Source organism: Desmodus rotundus, chromosome 1, assembly GCF_022682495.2.
Source record: "Desmodus rotundus isolate HL8 chromosome 1, HLdesRot8A.1, whole genome shotgun sequence".
Taxonomy (NCBI): domain Eukaryota; kingdom Metazoa; phylum Chordata; class Mammalia; order Chiroptera; family Phyllostomidae; genus Desmodus; species Desmodus rotundus.
In genome coordinates this window covers 110963548-110985518 of record NC_071387.1, presented here as the reverse complement: position 1 = coordinate 110985518, position 21971 = coordinate 110963548, and the positions used below count along the sequence as shown (strand labels likewise).

Here is a 21971-nt window from a genome sequence, read left to right as displayed (position 1 = left end):
ACTTTCCCATGAGACCAGACAGAGACTCTAGGGCAGACCTCAGAACTGTCCTCAAGAGCTGAAGAAATGATTTACTTACATCCTTATCTTACCTCTGACCAATCAGCTCCCAGCATGACTTCACACCCCCTAACCCTTGTTGCCTTACATATAATCTGATTTTTGTCTTATATATAATCTGTGCCATTGGGAGTCATGTCTCAAGCATTAGCTTCCTGTCTCCAGCCTGGCCAGTTCAGTATTAAACTGTTTTTCTTTCCATACTGCAAACTCCTGCTTGTGCATTTCTTTGCACCAGGGCATGCAGGCCAACAGACTCAAACACTGGGACCCAGGACCATACTCTGGGCACTGCCTAGCATGTTCCTGCTTTGCATGCCCTAAACCCCTTAAATAAACCTTTATCATTTATTTCTAGCCAAAGCCTCCAGACCTTTTGAGTTTGTTCAACCAAAGCCAGTAAAGGAGGTGTTACAAAATCTTTGTCTTGGAGGGGACAGTGATTCTGAAAGGTTGGGAACCACTGCTTAACATGTGTATTTTGAAGACTTTTGTTTTCTTTTGTTTTCGTTATTTGCTGTTTGCATTCCTTTATGAAAGCAGAGACAATTAAGTAAATGGTCACCCTTTCTTTAAGCACTACTGCTTTTTTAATATATAGCTTTATTGGGGCATAACCGATATACGAAACTGCACATCTAACGAACGTGTACAATGCAATGAATTTTGACATACACATACGCCTTGAGTCCACCAAGGAAACAAAGAAAGTGAAACAACCATCACCCCCAGGGGCTGTCCTATCCCTTTGCCATTTCCCCATCCACCTCTCCACCTCTCCCTCACTCCAGGCAACTACTGACCTGATTTCCCTTCCTACAGAATGGTTTCCATTTTCTAGAGCTGTATATAATGCAGTCACCTAGTATGTACTCTCGTCTGGCTTTGTTCACTCCATATAATTATTTCAAGATTCTTCCATGTTGTCAAATGTATCAAGAGATAATTCCTTTGCATTGCTTAGACCAGGGGTGTCAACCTCATTTTCACTGGGGGCCACATCAGCCTCGCGGTTGCCTTCAGAGTGCCAAATGTAATTTTAGGACTGTATAACTGTAACGACTCCTTAACTGTTAAGCAAGAGTTTGGCACTGTTGCTGGGTAGAAACAAGGTGCTGGGCTGGATTAAAACAAGGTGGAGGGCCGGATTGGGCCCTCGGGCCTCTGTCTGCCACCTGTGGCTTAGTATTCCCTCCTATGGCTGCACCATGATCTGTATGCTGTCACTGGCTAATAACAGTTGTCTGGGTTGCTAAGCTGTCACAGACAAAGCTGCTACACAAGTCTTTCATGAACATGGCTTCAGGTCTCTGGGGTATATACCTAGAAGTAGAATGGCAGGTGGTACAACAACTGTTTAAAACTTTTTTAAAAGATTTTATTTATTTATTTTTAGACAGAGGGGAAGAGAGGGAGAAAGAATGAGAAACATCGATTGGTTGCCTCTCACATGCTGGGGACCTGGCCTACAACCCTGGCACGTGCCCTGACCAGGAATTGAACTGGTGACCTTCAGGTTGCAGGCCAGCGGTCAATCCACTGAGCCACACCAGTCAGGGCCTTTAACTTTTTAGAAAACTGCCTAACTCCTTTCCAGAGCCATTGAAGTTTTTATAGTCACACCAGCAGGAACCACACTCCAAAATGGACTTAACCTACAGGAGGCCAAAAGTCAAAGAGAAATTTCCACTCCATTTTGTTAAACTCAAAACCATTTGATAGAAACCAATGGAGCACTGCATTTTAAAATCCGAAGATGGAGACAAGGGGGTGGGGGATGGGTGGGATAGAAGGCAGCTCAGACCTGACTTTTGAGAGGAGTCACTCAAGGCTAAAGAGAGGAACTAGAGGGGATGGGTGTTGAAACCCGAGGCCAAGAAGTCAAGCCAGACACCCCTGCCCAGGCTTCCACTGCCTGTTCCCCAGAAGGCCCGGGACCCCCAGCAGCCCAGAGCCAACATGGGCTACCTTCGTTCTCTAGCTAACTAAAGAGGCCTCACTGCAAGAGGCCTCACCAAGAGATTCCAGCCTAGAACAGGACTCTCCTCTCAGCACCCTTACGTCAGCAGGGGCTGCAGGCACCAGATCTGACTTACACCTCCAGGAACAAAGTGACCCATATGCCAGTGTCCCAAGGCAGTGAACACCCAAGCTGAGACCCCGTAAAGGCCAACGTGTTCTAATGGAGCCAGCACCCCTTGGGTGGCCCACGCTCAAGCCCAACGAGCAAGTTCTCAACATGTTCTCCCAGGCAAGATTGAAGTTCACAGATGCATAAACACAACCAGTACAATATCACCGGCCCAGGTTTTCACATGACTTATCAAAGGTTAGATAGCTTATGAGATGACGTTTATCTTGCTGAATTCTCAGAGGGCCCTCTGAGTGGAAAACAAAGGCTCCAGGGCATAAAGGAACTCAGGCAGCCTCTGAGGCCCTCCCTGGTCTCCCCCATGATCTGCCTTCCCTGGGGCAGCCCCACTGGGTGGTATAAAACAGAATTCACCAAATGCCACCTCTACCTTCTCACTGAACTTGGGATCAGACCCTCACTCACCCCCACGGCCTGGGAGACCCCAGAAAATACTTCTACTTCATCTCCTCCCGGGGACGGGAAGGAGGTGACCCAGGGGCCCTAGAGTGTGTCTGGCTTTCCCCTGTGGCAAGAGGACTCACACTTACTTTCTGGATTTGGCACATTCCTTCTTCCAGTTCTTGACCAAAATGGGCACAACTTGTTCTGACATGTCCTCCTTATTCAGGGACCAGAGATCTGTGCCCTCCAGGGGCTGGCGGTAGCCACGGATCATCAACCTGGGCAGAAACACAGGAGGGAGGCGATGAGAGCCGAGAGGAAGAGGACCACGGCCCTCCCTGCACACACCCGCCACCGCTACCTCCACACCATGGCAGCCCCGCGGCCAAAGACGGCTGAGCAGCAGGGGCAATCCGAACACGGACAGACACTGCGCACACTGAACAATTACTGCTTAATCCTGTTAGGTCACCCAGGAAAATGGCCTCGCTTCTTAGAAATACGTACAGAATATTTAGGAGGGAAATATCAGGATGGCTCCAAGTTACTTAAAAAAATTGTTAAGGCCAATATGGCAAAACATTAACAACTGTTAACTCTGGGTGACAAATTTAGTGAGATTTATAGGTTTGCACACTGTCATAGTAAAAAGTAAAGCTGATATTTTAGCTGGCTATTCTGAAATGACTTCAGGAAACTTACAGAAAAGTTACATGAACTATACAAAGAATTCCTGTCTACCCTTCACACAGTTCACCACTATTAACGTTTGCCACATTTGCTGTGTCACTTTCTCCGTCTCTACAAACACACACATGTGAACACATTTTTTTCTGAATCGTTTCAGAGTAGCTTGCAGACGCTATACACCTTCACCCTAAATATCAGTGTGCATCCCCCTGAGAAAAAAAGACATGCTCTTACATACCAATGTACAATGATCAAAGTCAGAAATACTAGAAATATCAGAAATGCCACGGATGGAAGGGCCCACAGTCAGTATCTAAATTATACTAACTGTCCCAATGGTGTTCTTTAACAGTAATTTAAAAAATAATTAGTTATGAAAAATATTCAATTTAAAAAATGCTTGTAAAAACTTTATAAAGACAAGGAACAACGCTTAACAGAGGGAGAGGGGAAGACTCAAATAACCCCCAGTAAGACGCTGACAATGTGCAGGCAGTGGGGGTAGGAGGGACGTACAAAAAAAAAAAAAGGACAAGAAGGGAGCTTATCGAAGTGTTGACTGAGTTGCCTCGGGTGTTTTAGTCGTTGATTTGCGCGTGTCTCTCTGACCCACATGTCCTACGGTGCACAGGAGTACATTTCTCATGGTGAGGGGTTTGAAACAACGCCAGTACTAATAATTATTCCTAACGTAAAAAAACTCCCTACTCCAAAGTGAAGCCGAGAGCATTGTCACGAGTGTGTTCGGGACGCTCTGCACAGGCGTGCACCTTCTAACTGCCCCGGCCAAGCTGCCCGAGGGGGTTCAGTGCTTTACACTTCATGCGGTTCCAAAGTTCAGGAATGTGCCAACAGGGTCAGTGTCTCAGAGCCCCCTGGCCAGGGCAGGCACCCTCAGGACACAACTCTGCCACACACTCCCCTCTCCCTCGACGCCCAAACCCCCTCCCCCACCCTGCACCCGAGAGGAGGGCCAGGCCTTACCCTGTGATCCACCAGAAGGTGATCCTGGAAAGGAAGGATGCGCCGGATTCTGGGCAAGGGTTCTAGTGGAGAGAAAACACGGGACGAGGGTGAAAAGGGAAATGAGTGGTTCAGCTTCTCATCTATGACGGCTCCTGCCAGGGAGCTGTCAGCAGACCCAACTCCCTCCCAGAGGGCCAGCAGCTACTCTCACGCCACTGATTTGCACCCTGAAAGGATGTCTCTCCTGGGACCCAGTGCCCTTAAATGAACACATAGCAGCTCCTCCACCTTCACCCAGCAAATATTTCTGAATGTCTACTACGTGCAAAAACAGTCCAGTGCTTTATCTTATATCCCCACAGCAGCCCAATGAGCATGGGGTTACCGCTGTCCCCATTTCATTCCCTGAGTTCTTTCATTCACTTTCATTCAACGAATATGTTCTGAGCATCGACTATGTGCTTAGCACCATGTAGACAAGTCTCAACAAACAGACACAACCCCTCCCTTTAGGAAGCCCAGGATATACCAGGGTGGTGGTGGTAATAATAACAATAACACCTGCTAACATTTTCTACTAGCTAGCTCTGTTCTGAGAGCTTTACCTAAATTTTCTCACTTTATCTCCAGAACTACCCAACAAAGTAGGTAAAAAAGCATCAGCCTCATTTTATAATAAAAGAAACTGAGGAGCACGAGGTGAAACGAGTGGTCCATGGTCCCCAGCGAGAAGTGGCAGAAACAGGGTGTGAGCTCTAGGCAGGGCCCAGGGGGAGACATTAAGAAATGACCTCGTGAACAAACACAAAACCACACCTGCGATGGGGACCACACCATGAAGGTCTGTCAGTGGGGTCACTGGTATCTTCCTGGGTCTGCAGTAACAGCCAATAGGGGGTGGGGACTGATCTAGTTGAAGGAGGCCAGGGAAGGTATTCCTGAGTGAGATGTTCCAGCTGAGGTCTGAAGAGTGAGTAGAGGACGAGGAAAGGGGAGAGGCAAGGCGGCCCCAGCAGTGAGAGCAGTGTGTGCAAAGGCCCGGTGGTGTGCAGGAGCATAGCCTCCTCCAGGGACCAAGAAGGGGTCTGGGTAGTCTCCACAGGAGGCCACGTAAGGAATTCTGGTCTGCATCCTAAGGGCGATGGGAACTCACAGACAGATTCTCAGCAAGCTTCCAATGAACCTGCTTCCTAAGGCACAAAGGTGAGCTCCAGCTGAACAACACACAGACTAGGAAAGGGTCAGCAGCTTGGAGCCTCGGGGCTGCTCACAGGGCGGGAGGGCTCTCGGTGTGGACACGCTCAGGCCTAAATTCTGAAACACCAGCTTTAGTGAAGGGGGTCACCATGCAGCGGTGAGCCCTTAGGCTGAAGGCAGCACTCAAGGTCCCAGCAGTTCTCAGAGGTGAGGCCTTGAGAGATCCCTCAGCCCAAGCCGTTTTCCATCTGGGCTGGGAGCACTTTCAGAAAACACCTGTTATCTGCCCCTCACCACCCCCCCAAAAAAAATTCTGATTAAACTGGTTTGGGGTGGGACCAGGATAATCTGAGTCTTTGTTTTTAATCCCCAGAGTCTCCTTGGCAAAGGTTGGGCAGGAAATGTACAAGATAAGCCTAGAACACCTTGTAATACCCAACACCAAGGAAACTAAAGCTGAGTAGGATTGCTAAAAGTTCTCGGACGCCACCAGGAGTGGCTCCCACTAGCCCAAAAATGGATAACCTGAGCTTCAATAAGGATAGTAAATAGAATGGACTGAATTACATCACATATGTTTAAATACACAACTTCATACTGATACTGAAAAAAAGAACCACCTCTTGGTGTCAGTGATGAAAAGATGCTAGTGAACCAAGTCGTTATCTTGAAAACAGAAAAGGGTAGGAAACAAATATTTTTCCCATCTTTTCTAAATGACCTACACCAGCAGGGGACCAAAGAGATGAGAGGAAGTCTCTCTGTCTACAAACAGTCCAGCTAATAAGCGAAGGAATGATACAACGTAAGAGAGTGCACCACGTTGTGACCACACTGGAGTATTATTTGATGATATTAAACAATTATTATTAATGTTTTTAGGCCAGATAATAGTTATACTGTTTAAAATACTTATCTTCCAGATACCATCATTGGGGCAAATTGAGTGAAAGGTACACAGGAACTCCACTATTTTTTTATAATTTTGTGAGTCAAGTTATTTCAAAATAAAAAGTTATTAAAAATTTAAAACTCCTTATCTTTCAGAGATACATACTGAAATCTTTGCACATGCAATGCAGGGCGAAGAGTCCATGGCAGTTCATCAAACTATGCTGCCCACTTTTGTATACACGTGAAAGCTCCCATCGTGTTAAGTCTGTCCAGTGATTCAAACACACGCCCTGGACTGAGAACCAGTAGGCTCCACTCTGGGGCCACACGGCCTGGCTGCCCTAGAATCCCCCTGGTGCCCAGGGTCCCGAACCAGACCAACTAGATCAGTACCTCTGGGGTAGGGCCCTGCATCAGTATATTTTTAATAAAGTAAGTCAGCTGCAGCTGGCACAGACCTACACTCCAGAGCAACCTAAAGCAGAGTTAAGTTCAGACTGTGGAGCCAGACAGTATTGAGTTCAAATCCTAGGCCTGCCATTTTCTAGCTGAATGCCATTGGACAAGTCTCTTCACCTCACAGCCTGTTTTCCCATCCGGGAAATGGGAGCAGTTAGTCCTACCGCTCAGTCTACTTTACAGGACTGCAAGCAGGAACAAGTAAAATGAGATCCGTGGGACTGTGTTATAAGCTGGAACTCTTCCAGCAGAAGGCAGCAATATTATTCACGGAGGAGGTGGTGGTATTTGCCGTGTAGGCTGTTTGTTTTTTTCCAGAAGTGGGTGGGTTATTGGGGAATCACAAAGGCACTTCGATTGTAGTCCAATCCCTACCCTTTGTGAAAGGCTAAGCGGCGCTGGAAGAGAAGGGTGGTGGGGTGGGGCAGGGCTGGCAATGACTCATTTATATCTTGAGCAAATATTTAGGGAGGACCTGCCTATATGCCAGGAGGCAGCTAAGGGGTGAGGACAGAGCCAGGAAGAAGAGAGCAAGGTCCCTGCCCCATATACAATGTCCCAACTGAGGGGGAGATGGACAGGAAGCAAACCAATGTGCAAATAAATATATAACTATAAATGATGAGAGCTGCAACAAAGGGAAAAAAAAACCCCAGGATGCCAGAGAGAGAAGGGGTGGGGGAACAGGGGCGGCTTACGTGTGAAGCAACACACAGCTGGGTTAGACAGTTTCAGGCCCAGCTCTGCCACTTACCAACCATGGGATCCTGGACACGTTACTTGATGATGAGATTAAATGAAATAAAGCATATTAAGTACTTAGAACAGTGCCTGGTGCAGAGTAAAAAGCTCAAGAAATGGTATTAGCAGTATTAGTATAGACAGGAATAGTAAATGGAATGAAAAGGTCTTCCATTGCTGGCAGGCCCATGACACCTCGAGCACTGCACCGGACGCTCTGCCACTGAGGAGCAAAGTTTAACTGGGACACAGTGATGCTCATTCATTTACAAATGTCCATGGCTGCTATGAGCACAGACTTCACTAGTTTTGACAGAGACCGTATGGTCTGCAAATATTTACTACCTGGCTCTCTACAGAAAATGTCGGCTGACCTCTGCTCACACCAGACCTCATATACACCCAAGGACACAATGGTGATTACAGGTGAAACTAGAACCCAGCCTTTCTTCAGTCTTGGCATCAGCATACCATTGTGCAAGTTAAACCTTGCACACAAAGATACCCGGCTGAGGGGGCACTTGGGGCTGAAAGGCACTCTGTGCCCAGCTTAATAAGGCCGCCTGGTCCTATGCCAGGGAGGGGCTCCATCAGCTTAAAAGAAGCAGGGTCTGTCTCAAATTCATCCACCCAGGGGCGGGGAGAGGTAAGTCATCTTTTTCTAATTTGCACAGAGGCGTGGTGCAAATAGCAGCGGTGTTAGGCATGACCCACAGGGGCCTCACAAATCCTGGCCTTCTTTCACAATCAGGCCAGTCCAGCTGTGGGTCAAGAATGAAGCGGCCTGTAGACTGTACAACTGAGGTCGAACTTGTTCCCTTCGTACCCAAACTGCACATAGATAAGACCGTAAGAACTGATGGCACAGAGGGAAAACATTAATCCTCCCTCCAGCCCATATGAATCCCAACCCCGGTGAGAAAATTTGCCCTGCAAATTCAGTAAGGCCGGGATATTGCCGTGAGCATTCCAGTTTCTAATTTGTACACTCCAAGAGCTTTGTCAAATTCGTCTCCCCAGCCCTCCTCCCTCCAAGTGATCCAAAAGCAGATTTTCGGATTACTGGAAGTCTGGTCAGCTGACACAGAGTCCCCAACACCAACACAGAGAAGGAAATACTGTATCAATTTGGGAGCCACTTTCGGGAAGTCCCTACCTGACATGAAAGGCCTCATTCATTAACAGACAACTGGAGGGCTTATGAAGCCAAGAATTGATAAAAAGAAGAAGAAAGGGCTAATGGAGGAGGATCCAGAGAGCAGACCGGTCAACCGAAATCAAGCGAATGTTTTGGTGTAACGCATTAAGCACACAGGCAGAGCTGCCAGCTTGCCTGTGGTTTCTGGCCTCTGAGACTGAAATGGACTAACTCCTGACCCAGGGTGGAGGCTCACTAACTGGTCCCCCATTCATTTGGAAATGAGAATAATTCACAAGTCCTGGCTTAAGGCAGAAGGAGAGAAAGTCTGATTTATGCAAACAGGGCCGCGTTCTTTGGCATCATTATGCGGCTCCCAGTAATCTGGCCAGAAACCATGCATATGAAAGCATTGGATATAAGAGCCCCAGGCACTGGTTCTTTAACTACTCACTCATTTACCTCTCACTTGGTGCCGAGGACCTCTTCCAGGCCCCCACACCTTTTCTGGCTTTGATTCTGCTTTTAGTTTGATTGTCTGCCAGTGACTCCCACTCTGCACTTCCTAAATGCCCAGGAATAAGGGGTGAATAAACAGCAGTATAGCTCTGAACAGGGGTTTTCGAATGCGGCCACCATCCCCGGCATCCACAGTGCCTGGGAATTGGTTAGAAATGCAAATACTGGGGCCTCATCCAGACCTGCTGACTCAGGGGTGCTGGGGCTGGGACCTAGTGAGCTGTGTTTTAACAAGCCCTCCAGGTGATGCCATGCCCACTCAGGCATTCGAATCCAGAGACAGGGCTCCCAGATCCAGTGTCGTGACTTAAGCGAGACACTCCACCACTCTGACCCTCAGAAAGATTCATAATCCTGCCTCACTGGGTTGATTCCAGGATTAAATAAATTAATAACTAAAGACAGCACACCAGGCTGCCATCATTATTACTGGTTGGAATAATTTACGTGTCCAACAATAAAAGAGATTTGTTGCTACAACTTGTAACACTGCTGGTTTTTGTTGGCTCTGTTGCTTGGAGCTGTGCAAATCGCCTCCACGCTCAGGACCACAGTTTCTTCTACTGTAACACACACCGTGTTCACACTGCCCACAACCTCATCCATTTTCTCCTGGATGCGGATGCACACAGGGTCCCTGTCCAGCTCAACCCTCCACTCTTCCAGCCTGGGTTGCTACAATGGCTTACTAAATGCCACCAGCCACTCCATGTCCCAGGAGTCCTCTTCCAGTCTTTAGCTGAAGGGATCCCAACCAGAGTGTGTCACTCCCCCACTGAAAAATCCATCAGGTCAAAATTCCCAGTCCCTATAGTGACACATGCCCCCTGGCCCGTGTCACTATAAGGCCTGGCCTACCCAGCCAAGCAGAATCCATGCCGTCCCCACTCACAGGATCCAGCCCAACCCCAGACCTCTGCACCCGCTGGTTCCTCTACCAGGAGCATGTTCCCACCCCCACCCCCACCCCCCGGCCTGTATCGTCATTAGCCTGGCCAGGCCTCTCCTTTCTTGGACTCATGTCTCCGCTGCCCTGGATGCTGGCCTTGGAGCCCCCAGCACTTCCCTGCCTCAGAGCCCCACTGTCCGGCCTGTAGCTGCTGGCTTATGGGCCTGCTGCCCCTCCCCCACCTCTCAGAGCAGCTGTCAACATCTGCTCATTTCTAGGTACTCAGAGCCCAGCTCAGCCTCTGGCACAATGCTGAATTATCATCACTAAGTGGCCAAAAGTATAAAGGAGACAGGAATTTTAAAAAGGGTGTTTACAATGCTTTCATAAACAGTCTGAACCCAGCCATGGTCTCAAGGAGGAGAGGGGTAGAGACCAACCATGAGGGGGCAGGGGAAAACTGCCCAGGTCCTGCTAATGTTGTTTCTTGAGAGAGGCTTAAGTTACTCATTTTACTCATTTATCAAAACCTCATTGAATCGTACTAAGATTCAGGAATGTCACTGTATGTAAATTTTACTTAAAAAAAAACAGTGAACTCTAGCTAATGATTTGCATGATGAAGTGTTTGGGTGGATACTCATGTATTTCAAAGGAAGTTTCAGGTATCAAAAAAACTAGTGGGCAGGCTGGCTGGCTGGCTATGTGATAAAGCACTTTAGCAAAAGGTAAACTGTACAGTCTAGTTGGAGGGTGGATGGGTTCTCCCCGTGCAAGTCTTTCAACTTCTCTGTAGCTGTGAGATGTTCGTAGTAACATGCTGGGGAAGAAATGTTTCATATTTGTGGATCAGGCTAAAAACACCTCTTACTCCAGATGAGCTGAGAGGTTTTAGTTAATGTGCACCAGTGCCTGCCTGTCCATGGGGAACCGCCCCCACCACCCCACCCTGGGATCTTGTTAAAACAAGAGGGAGACAGGAGGACTCAGGAGGCTGAAGACACTGCATTTCCAATGAGCACCTGGGGACACCAGTGCTGCTGGTCCAAGGACCCCACTTGGAGAAGTGTGGGTCTGCTAAAGGACCAGAGGCTGGGGACAGGCAGGAGCCTTGGTCAGCCATGCTCAGCTGCACCCAAGCTGGAGCCTGGGGGACTGAGGGGAGCAGCCCTGCCAAGAAACCAGGGCCGGAATAGATGTCCGTGTCACACAAGGGCAGGCCGGCTTGGTGACTCAGCAGAAGGGAGCCTGAAGAAGCTTATGTCTGCTGATCCTCAGAGAGAGAGAGAGAGAGAGAGAGAGAGAATATGTGGCCATGGAGTGTCCCCATCAGGAAACATTTATTAATTGTCAGGCTGTTCTGAGGAGCCAGGAATCCCACCAAACAAGTCAGCCCCCCAAGTGGCTGCAGACCTTGGATTCCTCTGAGTCCAGGTGGGGCTGACAGGCTGGCATGGGGGGCATCTGACCTGTCAGGCTGCCTCTGGGGCCCGAGAAGCAGCCCTCTCACAGTGGACCATCTTGGGTGCTTTGGTAGGGAGGGAATTTCAGATTTTTGGTCCTCTCTGGGAATTGGGATCAAGTTCCTTTCACTTCTTTTCTGGGCGTGTGTGCAGGGGAGGTGGCTCATAGAGTGGACTTCCTCCTCCCATTGTGTCTTCTGTGTTCCCAGCAGCCTTGGCCCTGGGGCCTGACTGGAGCCACCCTGGGGTGGCCTGCCATGCTCAGCTCCAAGAGCTGGTGGCTGGGCCTCGGGGAGCCAGGACACCCCAACTTCTCTCCCCAGTCCTTTTTCTGTTTTAGGAATTGAAGCTCAGAAGTGGGCTGTTAGACCCTAGCTTATACCCTAAATCTGATGGTGGAGGCAGCATGTGAGATGGAAGAGAAGCTTCAGTTTGGAGTTGGGCGAACCCTGCATTTTAATCCCACCTGGGTTCCTTTATCCCTTCAACAGACATTTATTAAGCATCTGTTGTATCCTGTGCTTAGTTAGTTCTGGGGGCACAGCAGTGTGGGAAATAGAGGTGGTTCCTGCCCTGAGGTGGGCCACCTCAGGGTTTGGCTGCCTGCTCTCTCTGAGGACAGGCGACAGTAGCTGCTGCTATTAGGACAGGAGGGAAGCAGGGACTGGACTCTCCCATCTGTCAGGGCACAATGTGATACTAGCTCTGAGGGTGACAGGGAGACAGGCATAGAAGGTACTAACAGTGTCCCCCCTCCTCAGGTCTAGGGCGGGGAGGAGGGTGAGGCTAGCATCAAGTGGAGCCTTAACCCATTTTCCAGACACTGACGTCCTGAAAGGAGGGGCGACTGGCCCAAAGTCCCCGATCCCAAAGTCACGTGACCTGCTTCCCTGCCTTCATCTCAATTGTGGTTCCGCAGTTTTGGTATTTGTCTGCTGACCTGCGTAACAGCTATTTCCCTGGAGACCAGAAGCTTCCCGAGGGCACATGGCAGACAGTATTTTCCAAAGATGGCCAGACGTGATCTGTCATCCCACGTGCTGGTCGCACAATGAGATCTGCCCACCCCCCACCGAGAGGTGGGTCTGTGTCCCCCCACTGCTCCCAAGCAGACATTTGTGATTGCCTCAGTCAAGAGAGTAGGGCAGGAGTGACACCACATGACTCTGGGACTGGATCAGAAAGGTGACAGAGCTTCTACCTGGCTCTCTCTTGAACACTCACAGTTGCCCTCCTATGAGGAGGCCATGCCACTCCGGGAGACCACAGGGTGCTGCCACACCTGGCCGGGGCCCAGCCAGTGCCTGAGCTCACCACCAGTATGTAAGTGAGGGAGCCAAACTCAAGCCCCTACAACCATCAGGCTGCAACTGTAGGACGGTCCCCAAGTGAGATCCACCAAGCCGAGCCCAGCTACACCCATGACTGGGAGGCTTAATAAACTACTGTTGTTAACAGCAACTGAAGTCAGGGCAGTTTGTGATGGAGCAACAGGCAACCACAGCAGGGCCGGAACCACCTCTATTTCCCACACTGCTGTGCCCCCAGAACTAACTAAGCACAGGATACAACAGATGCTTAATAAATGTCTGTTGAAGGGATAAAGGAACCCAGGTGGGATTAAAATGCAGGGTTCGCCCAACTCCAAACTGAAGCTTCTCTTCCATCTCACATGCTGCCTCCACCATCAGATTTAGGGTATAAGCTAGGGTCTAACAGCCCACTTCTGAGCTTCAATTCCTAAAACAGAAAAAGGACTGGGGAGAGAAGTTGGGGTGTCCTGGCTCCCCGAGGCCCAACCACCAGCTCTTGGAGCTGAGCATGGCAGGCCACCCCAGGGTGGCTCCAGTCAGGCCCCAGGGCCAAGGCTGCTGGGAACACAGAAGACACAATGGGAGGAGGAAGTCCACTCTATGAGCCACCTCCCCTGCACACACGCCCAGAAAAGAAGTGAAAGGAACTTGATCCCAATTCCCAGAGAGGACCAAAAATCTGAAATTCCCTCCCTACCAAAGCACCCAAGATGGTCCACTGTGAGAGGGCTGCTTCTCGGGCCCCAGAGGCAGCCTGACAGGTCAGATGCCCCCCATGCCAGCCTGTCAGCCCCACCTGGACTCAGAGGAATCCAAGGTCTGCAGCCACTTGGGGGGCTGACTTGTTTGGTGGGATTCCTGGCTCCTCAGAACAGCCTGACAATTAATAAATGTTTCCTGATGGGGACACTCCATGCCGCCCCCTGCCCCCCCAACACACACACAGGACCAGCACACACAATAGCCACAGATATCTGAGCCCCTCCTTTGCACCAGGCATGGGCCGGGATCCAATGGGTGCTGCAGGCATGGTTGCTGCCTCGGTGAACCTCATACACATGCAAACACACATGAACAAGAACACAAAGACATACACGCACACAAACACTCCAACACAAATCTACATACAAAACTTGAACATAAAAATACGAATATAGGCACATGTACAAACGTGCACACTTGCATGAATACACAATTTGCTTATTTCTCCAACCCAGTTCCTCCTTGAGCAGGGAAATCCAAAATGGGGCCTTTCAAGACACACTCCAGGACACGGGTGGTGAACTTCTCCTCCGCTGCTGCCCCCCAAGTCCCTTTATCACTGACAAAGGCAGCCTCAGCCTTTTCTGAGGCTCAGGCCAAACCCAGCATAATGACAGGAGCTGAAAGCTACTCCTGCTGCAACTTCACCCATTAACAACTGACTAACCAGACATTTACAAAGCACCAAATAAATGCTCCACAGGCTTCCTGCCCCTCTCAGAATAAAACCCACACAGCTCACCCGGCCTACAGACAACTGTCCCCACCTTGCAGATGCCACCCCTCAGCCCTCTCCTGCCTCGCTGCTCCAGCCACACTGGCCTCTCCTACTGTTCCCATGACATGACACCTCAGTTCCTACCCCAGGGCCTTTGCACTTGCCAACACTCTGCCTGGAAGGCTCTTTCTCTGGGTATTTGTTCAGTTGGCTCTCTCATTTCTTAAGGTCTCTGCTCCAGTGTGGCTTCCTGTGGGAGGCCTTCCATGATTGCTCATCAGTAATGCACACAACCCCCAACCACCATCTCTAGTTTCTTTCCCTGCTTTTTTCTTCTTAGCATTTACCCCACCTGACAGATACGTGGGTCCTGGGTTACTATTTGTCTGTACCCATGACAACCTATACTTCAAGTGGACAAGAACTCTGCTTTACTCACTGCTACAGCCCTATGCCCAGATCAGGGCCTGGCACTCAGCACTGGCTAGAAAGAGGAAGGAAGAAAGGGAAGGAGAGAAGGAGGGAGAGAGGGGGGAAGGAAAGAATGGACGGAGGAGATGGGAACGAAGGGAGGGAGAAAATAGAGAGGCAAGGGTGACAATGCCTGTATCCCCTTTTATTCTCCCAGCAGGAAAAGTGGCCATTTCCACCTGTCCCCTGATTTCTTTCTGCACACACAGGGTTTCCCTCATACTGACAGGACAGACCAAAGGACTCAAACTCAAATCCTGCAGGGGCCAGAATGCAACGGGAGTAGCGGGGACTGTAGTAAACAGGGCAACACTGCCATGTGGGAGAATGGCTCTGACACTGCCTGAACTTCTATTTTTTCTAGAAAACCTGGACAGTTAGAATTTATGTGAAACTTCCTGATTTTTTAAATGTTTGTTCACATTTTCTAAAACCACTATGCCAACCAAATTAGAAATCCTACAGGCCTGCAAGACACAGCAATTCACAGCAATGAATCAGATTCCCTCCTCAGGCTCCCCGACCCCAGCCACGTCTACAGTTCAGTTTTTCCATGCCAAGTGTAGCGGCTGATATAACCTATCTCCAGGTGTTTGTGGCAGATGGAATGAGATCCCACACAGACAATATGGCTCAGAACACGTGCCCAATCAACACTAGCCAACACTGTGCAATGCTTCTTTCTTGAACACATTCGTGGTCACACTTACGGGGTCGTTGACGGTTTCAGAGAACAGGGGCGAGCGGTCTGAGAAACAGGACAGGACAAGCTGAGTCAGCACGAGGCAGAAGTAGATGTAGAAAGTGACATCCCGAAACACGTCCATTTCGGTGCCCTAAATGTGAGGGCAGGAGGAAGAGAACACCATTGTCTGGAATTAGTTTGCAGAGGCCGGGCAGTGGGCTGCAGAAAGTCCACCGGTGACAAGCCTTGCTGCCCCCCCGTAAGTTAACACAAGAGAGGAGGTTCCATCACAGTGTGGCCCACACCACTGGTGGAGGGTGCCCCATGGTGGGAAGAGGCCCGGGCTAGGGAATGAAGCAGACCACATCCAAGCCCTGTCCCTGCTCGTACCGGCTATGGGACTTCATCACCTTAGTTAAATCTCTCCATGTCTCAGTTTTCCCACCTATTTACAGGGGTGATTTTACCTCCCAGGGAACATTTAGCAGTGTGTGGAGACACTTCTGTTTGTCCTAACTGGCACCCAGTGAGTGGAGGTCAGGGATGTCCCTAACATGTGACAAAGTATAGGACAGCCCCTGACAGCAAAGATGTCTCCGGCCTAAACGTCAATTATTGCTGAGGCTGAGAAACCCTGGCAGAGCAATTGTGAGAAGTCAGTATGATTCCTAAACAGAACCCAGTCCTCCATGTGGCACTGTGAAAACATAAACTCGCCCTGGCTGGTGTGGCTCAGTGGATTGAGTGCCGGCTTGTGAACCAAAAGGTCGCCAGTTTGATTCCCAGTCAGGGCACATGCCTGGGTGGCGGGCCAGGTCCCCAGTTGGGGGTGTGTGAGAGGCAGCCACACATTGATGTTTCTCTCCCTCTCTTTCCCTCTCTCTAAAAATAAATAAAATCTTTAAAAAAAAAAAAAAGAAAGAAAACACCAACTCAATAAATGTCAGCTGCCAGCACTACTAAAGGCGGTGTGCTGTGCGCTGCAGGTGCTCAGGAAGTGTTCCGTTTCTTTTCCTCCCTTTGCCTGAGGCCAGGTCCTGACCAGCTCAGAGATGGGGGCAACAACAGGATAGTGTGAAAAGCACATGCTCCTCAGAATTCCTGAGAGCAGCATCTGGCAGCCAGCATGGACCACTTCTTAGCCAGACTAGCAACTGATGGCACCAAGGTAACGCGGGACAACCTAGGGCCCCCTGGGGGAGCAGGCGCTCTGCAAATACTGCTCCCCATTCGGCTCTGTTCCAAGCTGAAGACATCTGGAGCTGACTTCCCTTGCTGTTTACTGCTGACGGAGGCTCACAGGGTGGTGTGCCTCAGCCTGCAGATCCCGCCCCAGGAGGACCCACATGGGCTCCTCAGGGCTACACAGACAAGCAGGGCAGTGAGGAAAGGCTACAGAACAAAGGCTGATGAGGTAGGGAAATCCCCAGGGTAGAAGCCAAGCCCATGTGGTACCCATCTCCTGGTTCCCCTGGCAGAGTGTGATTTCCCAAAGGAACAGGCATCTCTCCCAAGATCCCCTGCAGGAAGCTACAGAGTGAGGCCACCACTTACCTCTTTTAAGGCAGTCATGATTTTGGATCTCAAGATGGCAAGGGCACATAGTAGGGCTACAAGCCAGAATGTGAGCATGATCCCTGAGGACTGGACTCCCTTCCTTCTCTCGAGCTGAATTAAAAAGGTAGCAAGCAGCTAGAAAAGAGAAGCACACCACAGGAGTTGTCAGGAGAAGGCCAGGACCCCAAAGCCCCCGTGGTCCCCAAGGCCCCCACAGTCCAGAGGCCTGGAAGATGCTGGGCCTGGAGTAGGGCTGGCCTTCGCCCACTGCTACAAGAACAGCCTGGGGGAGAACTTGGCTCCAGTCCCAGCTCTGCTCTTGCCCTGCTGGGTGACCATGAGCAAGTCACCAAATCCCTCTGAGCCTCTACTGCCTCACCTACAAAACCGAGTTGATAACAGCACCTAGCTGGATGGCTGTGAGAATTTAACGAGATCATGTATAGGTCTGAGGTGGGAGGGGGAAGCTCAGTGTAGAAAAGAATGGGTACACTTTTTCTTAAAAGACCAGACAGCAAATATTTCAGGCTTTATGTGCCACAGAGTTTCTGTCAAACTAGTCGATATTGCTTTTGTAGTGTGAAAGCAGCCCTACATGATACATGAATGAACAGATAGGGCTGTGTGCCAATAAAGCTTTATTTACAAAATGAGGCACAGGGCCCACCCTTGATTTAGAACTGGAAAGACCTGTGTTCAAAATCTCCTTTGGGCAACAGTGGTAACTGTGCTTTCTGGAGCATCTGCTACCTTCGCCTCACAGGAAGCATTCTCGTGCACTCACTCAGCGCACCCCCTGCAGCCCCGAGAGCGGGAACCGCAGTTTGCATTCAAGGAAACAAGGTTACTTAGTCCGTCTACAGTCACACATCTTGTCTTCAGGGACTTTCATTACAACAACGGCAGGGGGGATGGATTGGGGTTTTTATTTCATTCCTGATACCTGGGGCTACTACTTCCATTTCACATGTGACTTCATGATCAGAGAGAAAATAAACAAAATTGCTTTTCCTTGAAAAAAGGAAACTTCACAGCCCTCCTCCAGAATGACAGAGTCACCCTCTTGAGGCAGATCCCCAAGGCCGGTCATGGTCACAAGCCAACTCCTAAGGAGCTATAGGTCTCCCACGCCACCACCCCTCATAACCCAGGTGCTGGAACCAGAAACACATCTGCCCACCTGTCCTCCTCAGTTCCCCCATCTCCTTCACGCCCCACATCTAATCCATCAAAAACACACATTGGCTGTGCCACCAAGGCCAGTCCTCAGTGCACCCACTGCTCACCCTCATCCCGGCCTCCAGCCCTTCCTGCCAGACGGCCCTATGCCCAACCGCCCCCCCCGCCCCCACTGACCTCCAGGCTTCCACTCCTGCCCAACTGTCTGTTCTCCACTCAGAGGCCACAGTCAGCTTTTAAATATGCAAAGCCAGGCATATCACATCCCTGCTGAAAACCTTTGTCTTTAAGACCAATGGCTTAACCTGGGTGCCAAGGACAGGTTGTGGAGAGAACCTGGGAGTCCATGAACTTGGATGGGAGACAATTACAGCTTCAGTTTCCCACATCAGCATTACCAGTTACAAATGCAGGCAATCAATTACAATGGTATTAGCAGCACCCAGGACTCTGTCACCATCAGAAACTGTATCTGAAAATACGTAGCCGAAGATGTCCCAACTACCTCAAATGGTCGTTGCTATCTGGAAGTTAAGGAGGCATCACACCTGTTGCTAGATCTTCATTTGAAATACATTAATAGAGAACCACGTAAATTTTTTACTTTGTTTTTTTAATCTTGTAATAACAGTATTTTAATACAATTGGTTTCCCAGTCCAAAAGTCCCGCAAAAAAAGAATGGAAAAAAATGGGTGGTAAAACCACACAATCTAAAATACTCAGCAATTAAAAAAAAAAAATCCTCGGACACACTCAACATGGTCGAGCCGCAGGTGCTATGAAGTCAGACTCAAACTGCCCCAGCTTGTGTGGTTCTATTCACATGACATTCCAGAAAAGGCCAAGTGACAGGGTCAGATAACACGTCAGCCGCAGGGAAGGGGCAGAGGTGGAGGCTGACAACAAAGGAGCAGCACGAGAGAACCTGTGGGGGTGACGGAACTGCTCTACATGGCTGAAGTGGTAGTTACAAGACCGTACATGTTTACCAATTAAACCTCAAATATAAATGTACAGCACACAATCTTCCTACACTTACGTGCATGTGACTGGTTTCCTTTGTAACCCTATGTGTTTTAGGAACACCGCTCTGAGAAGGTGATCAGACTAGCAAAGGAGAGAGCGGTCCATGGCACAAAATGGTTTAGACTCCAGCATTGGGATTGAAAAACAACACAAGACAAAACCCTTTTATCCTGAAGCTCAAGGTGTCTCAGAGCCAGGCCTCTGCCTTCATATCTCCCCTCCCTCTTCCTCAACCTCTCCACCCCAGCCACACGGGCCAGCTCGCAGTGTCTCCCTCTGACCCCAGCACTTTTGCATGTGCTATTCTCACCAACGGTTGGCCCTCTGCTCATGGCCCCTTCCACTTCTTAACATCCTGCTCATTCTTCAGGCCTCAGCTCCGTCATCCCTTCCTCCCTACCTGCCAGGGGCGTCCGACCTTTTGGCATCTCTGGGCCACACTGGAAGAAGAAGAGTTGTCTTGGGCCCCACATTAAATACATTGCAACACGGAATCATAAGAACATCTCATAATGTCTTCAGTAAATTTACGATTTTGTGTTGGGCCACATTCACAACCATCCTGGGCTGCATGAGGCCCGTGGGCCGCAGGTTGGACACCCCTGCGTCTAGACCAAACCAAGTTCACCTAACTTCACTCTCACAGCAATCTGAACACAATAGTTTGTGCCTTTTTTGGGAATCATTCATTGAATGTCTGTTTGCTCAGCTGGACTGCACACTTCCTGAGGATAGGCACTGCATCAGCTTTATCTTCAACTTCTGGAATATATTAGGAATAAAAAGTATTTGCTGACTGCCTCATATTCCTAGTGCCTGCAGATTCCAGTCCCTGGGGGAGTCGAGAAAATGTTCCTGCAACAGGAACAGCAGGGCTGGTCCTTCATCCTGTCATGGAGTCCTGAGGAGAGAGACTGAGGACCTCATGGGCCAGTTCACCTCTTGGCCAGGCTGGCTCAGAGCCCCAGGGGGTACAAAGCCCAGTGACCCTCAGCCCATCACATCTGTGTCTCCAGCATCACAGACAAAGGCATGAATGAAGAGTCAAAAGACTAGGAACAGGGAAATTTAAGGGAATGAGCTATTCCAGCCCAATGTAGTCCATCCTGATACTGCCTCACCAAAATGTAGAGCCCAAGACCTCCAGGCCAGCAAATCCAAGCCCTTTATTTCCCCATTCCCTCAATACACTTATAGAGTGCTTACTGCATGTCAGGCACAGTGCCAGGCTCTGGGGACACAAAGAACAACTAACAGAGAACACAGTGGGACAGACGCTGGAGCCACGTAGCCTGCATGTGAAGCTGGCTCTGGGGCTTACTGGCTGTGTGACCTTGGGCCAGTTCCATCACTTCTCTGTGCCTCAACCTGCTTATCTGCGAAATGGGGGTAATGAGCAAACATACTTAAATGGAATAATATACAGAGGGATTAGGACAGTGCCTGACACAGAGCACACACCGCTAACGGGAGCCGTGAAGATTCACGGTCCGTCACAATCTGGTTCCAACTTGCCATTCTTGACCCACCTTGTCACTTCCCCCTAACTGTCTACCCCGTAACTCCCACCCTATCTTCTTGCTTCAAGTAAGGCTCACCATCCTCCCCCAGATACTCCCTTTTGGCCTCCAACCTTCCCTTGGACATACTAGTTTCCCTGCTCCAAATATCCTGCCCCAAACGTGCTCCTTCCTCATTCTTCAACACTCAAGGGCTATGCTCGCCGAGGACCTTCTAGGTTTCTCAGAGGACCTAAGGTACATGGTACTTCATAGGACTGGCCCTTAATTCAGAGCATGTCACTGTGGAAAGCAAGGGCTAAAAGCATGGCCTCTGAGTGACCACCCCTCACTTGACTATGTATTAGCTGTGTGACCTTCAGCAGGGAGTATAACCTCTCTGTGCCTTAATCTCCTCACCTTAAAATAGAGACAAAGCAGTACCTATCTCACCAGTTGTTCTGAAAATCAGACATAACAAGTACCCAAGACATGCCAGCTATAATAAAGCAGCCCCCCATTTATATCTCCCACTAAATAAGAGACCCCCATGGTGCAGGGAGGTTTCTCATTTAGTTTTGTATCCCACTCCTTATGCCAGAGCCTAAAAACTCAACAGACCATTGGGTCCCAGGTAATTACTATAAATTACCGAGCTAGCCAGTGCACGAACAGAGTATACAGCAAGTACAACACAGGATGGCACCTTCACTCAGCCTCAGTGTCAGGGAGGGCAATAGGGCACAGCGGGGACTGTGACACACTCACTATGCATGCCCCAATTAAAGGTTTCATTCACCTCTCAGCCCCAGCTGATTACTGCCCTAGAAGACTACAAGTCCAGTTGTTACCACACCTTTGGGTTTCTCAAGAGAAGCCAGGTCTCTGGATTTTTACTGTGAGAAAAATCTGGATTTTTACTGTCATCTCATTTCTAAATACCAGCCACTGCTTTTGGTCTCCAGAAGTGTCTGACAGCCAGCCAGCTCCTACTTACCATGGTGATGCCCAACAGGGTTGGGCTGACCAGAAACACCGGGGCCAGGAACTTGACCCAACTTCTTTCCCAGAAAGAGTAGAAGAGGTCTGCCCAGCAGACAATCCACAGCAAAAACCCCAAGGCCTGGAAGAGAAGTACATACATGTCTTACAATGGACAGCACTGGAACTTCACCCAGCTCAGAGCTCAGCCTCAGGGGACCAGCCAA

At 49.6% G+C, this 21971-nt stretch overlaps 1 protein-coding gene across 2 annotated transcripts in view; it reads right to left on the bottom strand.

Annotated features, from left to right (window-relative positions):
- The window catches only part of ABCC1 (ATP binding cassette subfamily C member 1 (ABCC1 blood group)), a 137290-nt gene that overhangs the window by 74969 nt on the left and 40350 nt on the right, over window positions 1-21971 (bottom strand). For both annotated transcript variants that reach the window (XM_053929491.1, XM_053929494.1), the window contains exons 3-7: window positions 21761-21886; window positions 17056-17193; window positions 15527-15652; window positions 4271-4332; window positions 2743-2874 (exon numbers count right to left, since the gene is read on the bottom strand). In XM_053929491.1, coding sequence (XP_053785466.1) covers window positions 2743-2874; window positions 4271-4332; window positions 15527-15652; window positions 17056-17193; window positions 21761-21886 — 584 coding nt within the window. The remainder of the gene's footprint in view (window positions 1-2742; window positions 2875-4270; window positions 4333-15526; window positions 15653-17055; window positions 17194-21760; window positions 21887-21971) is intronic.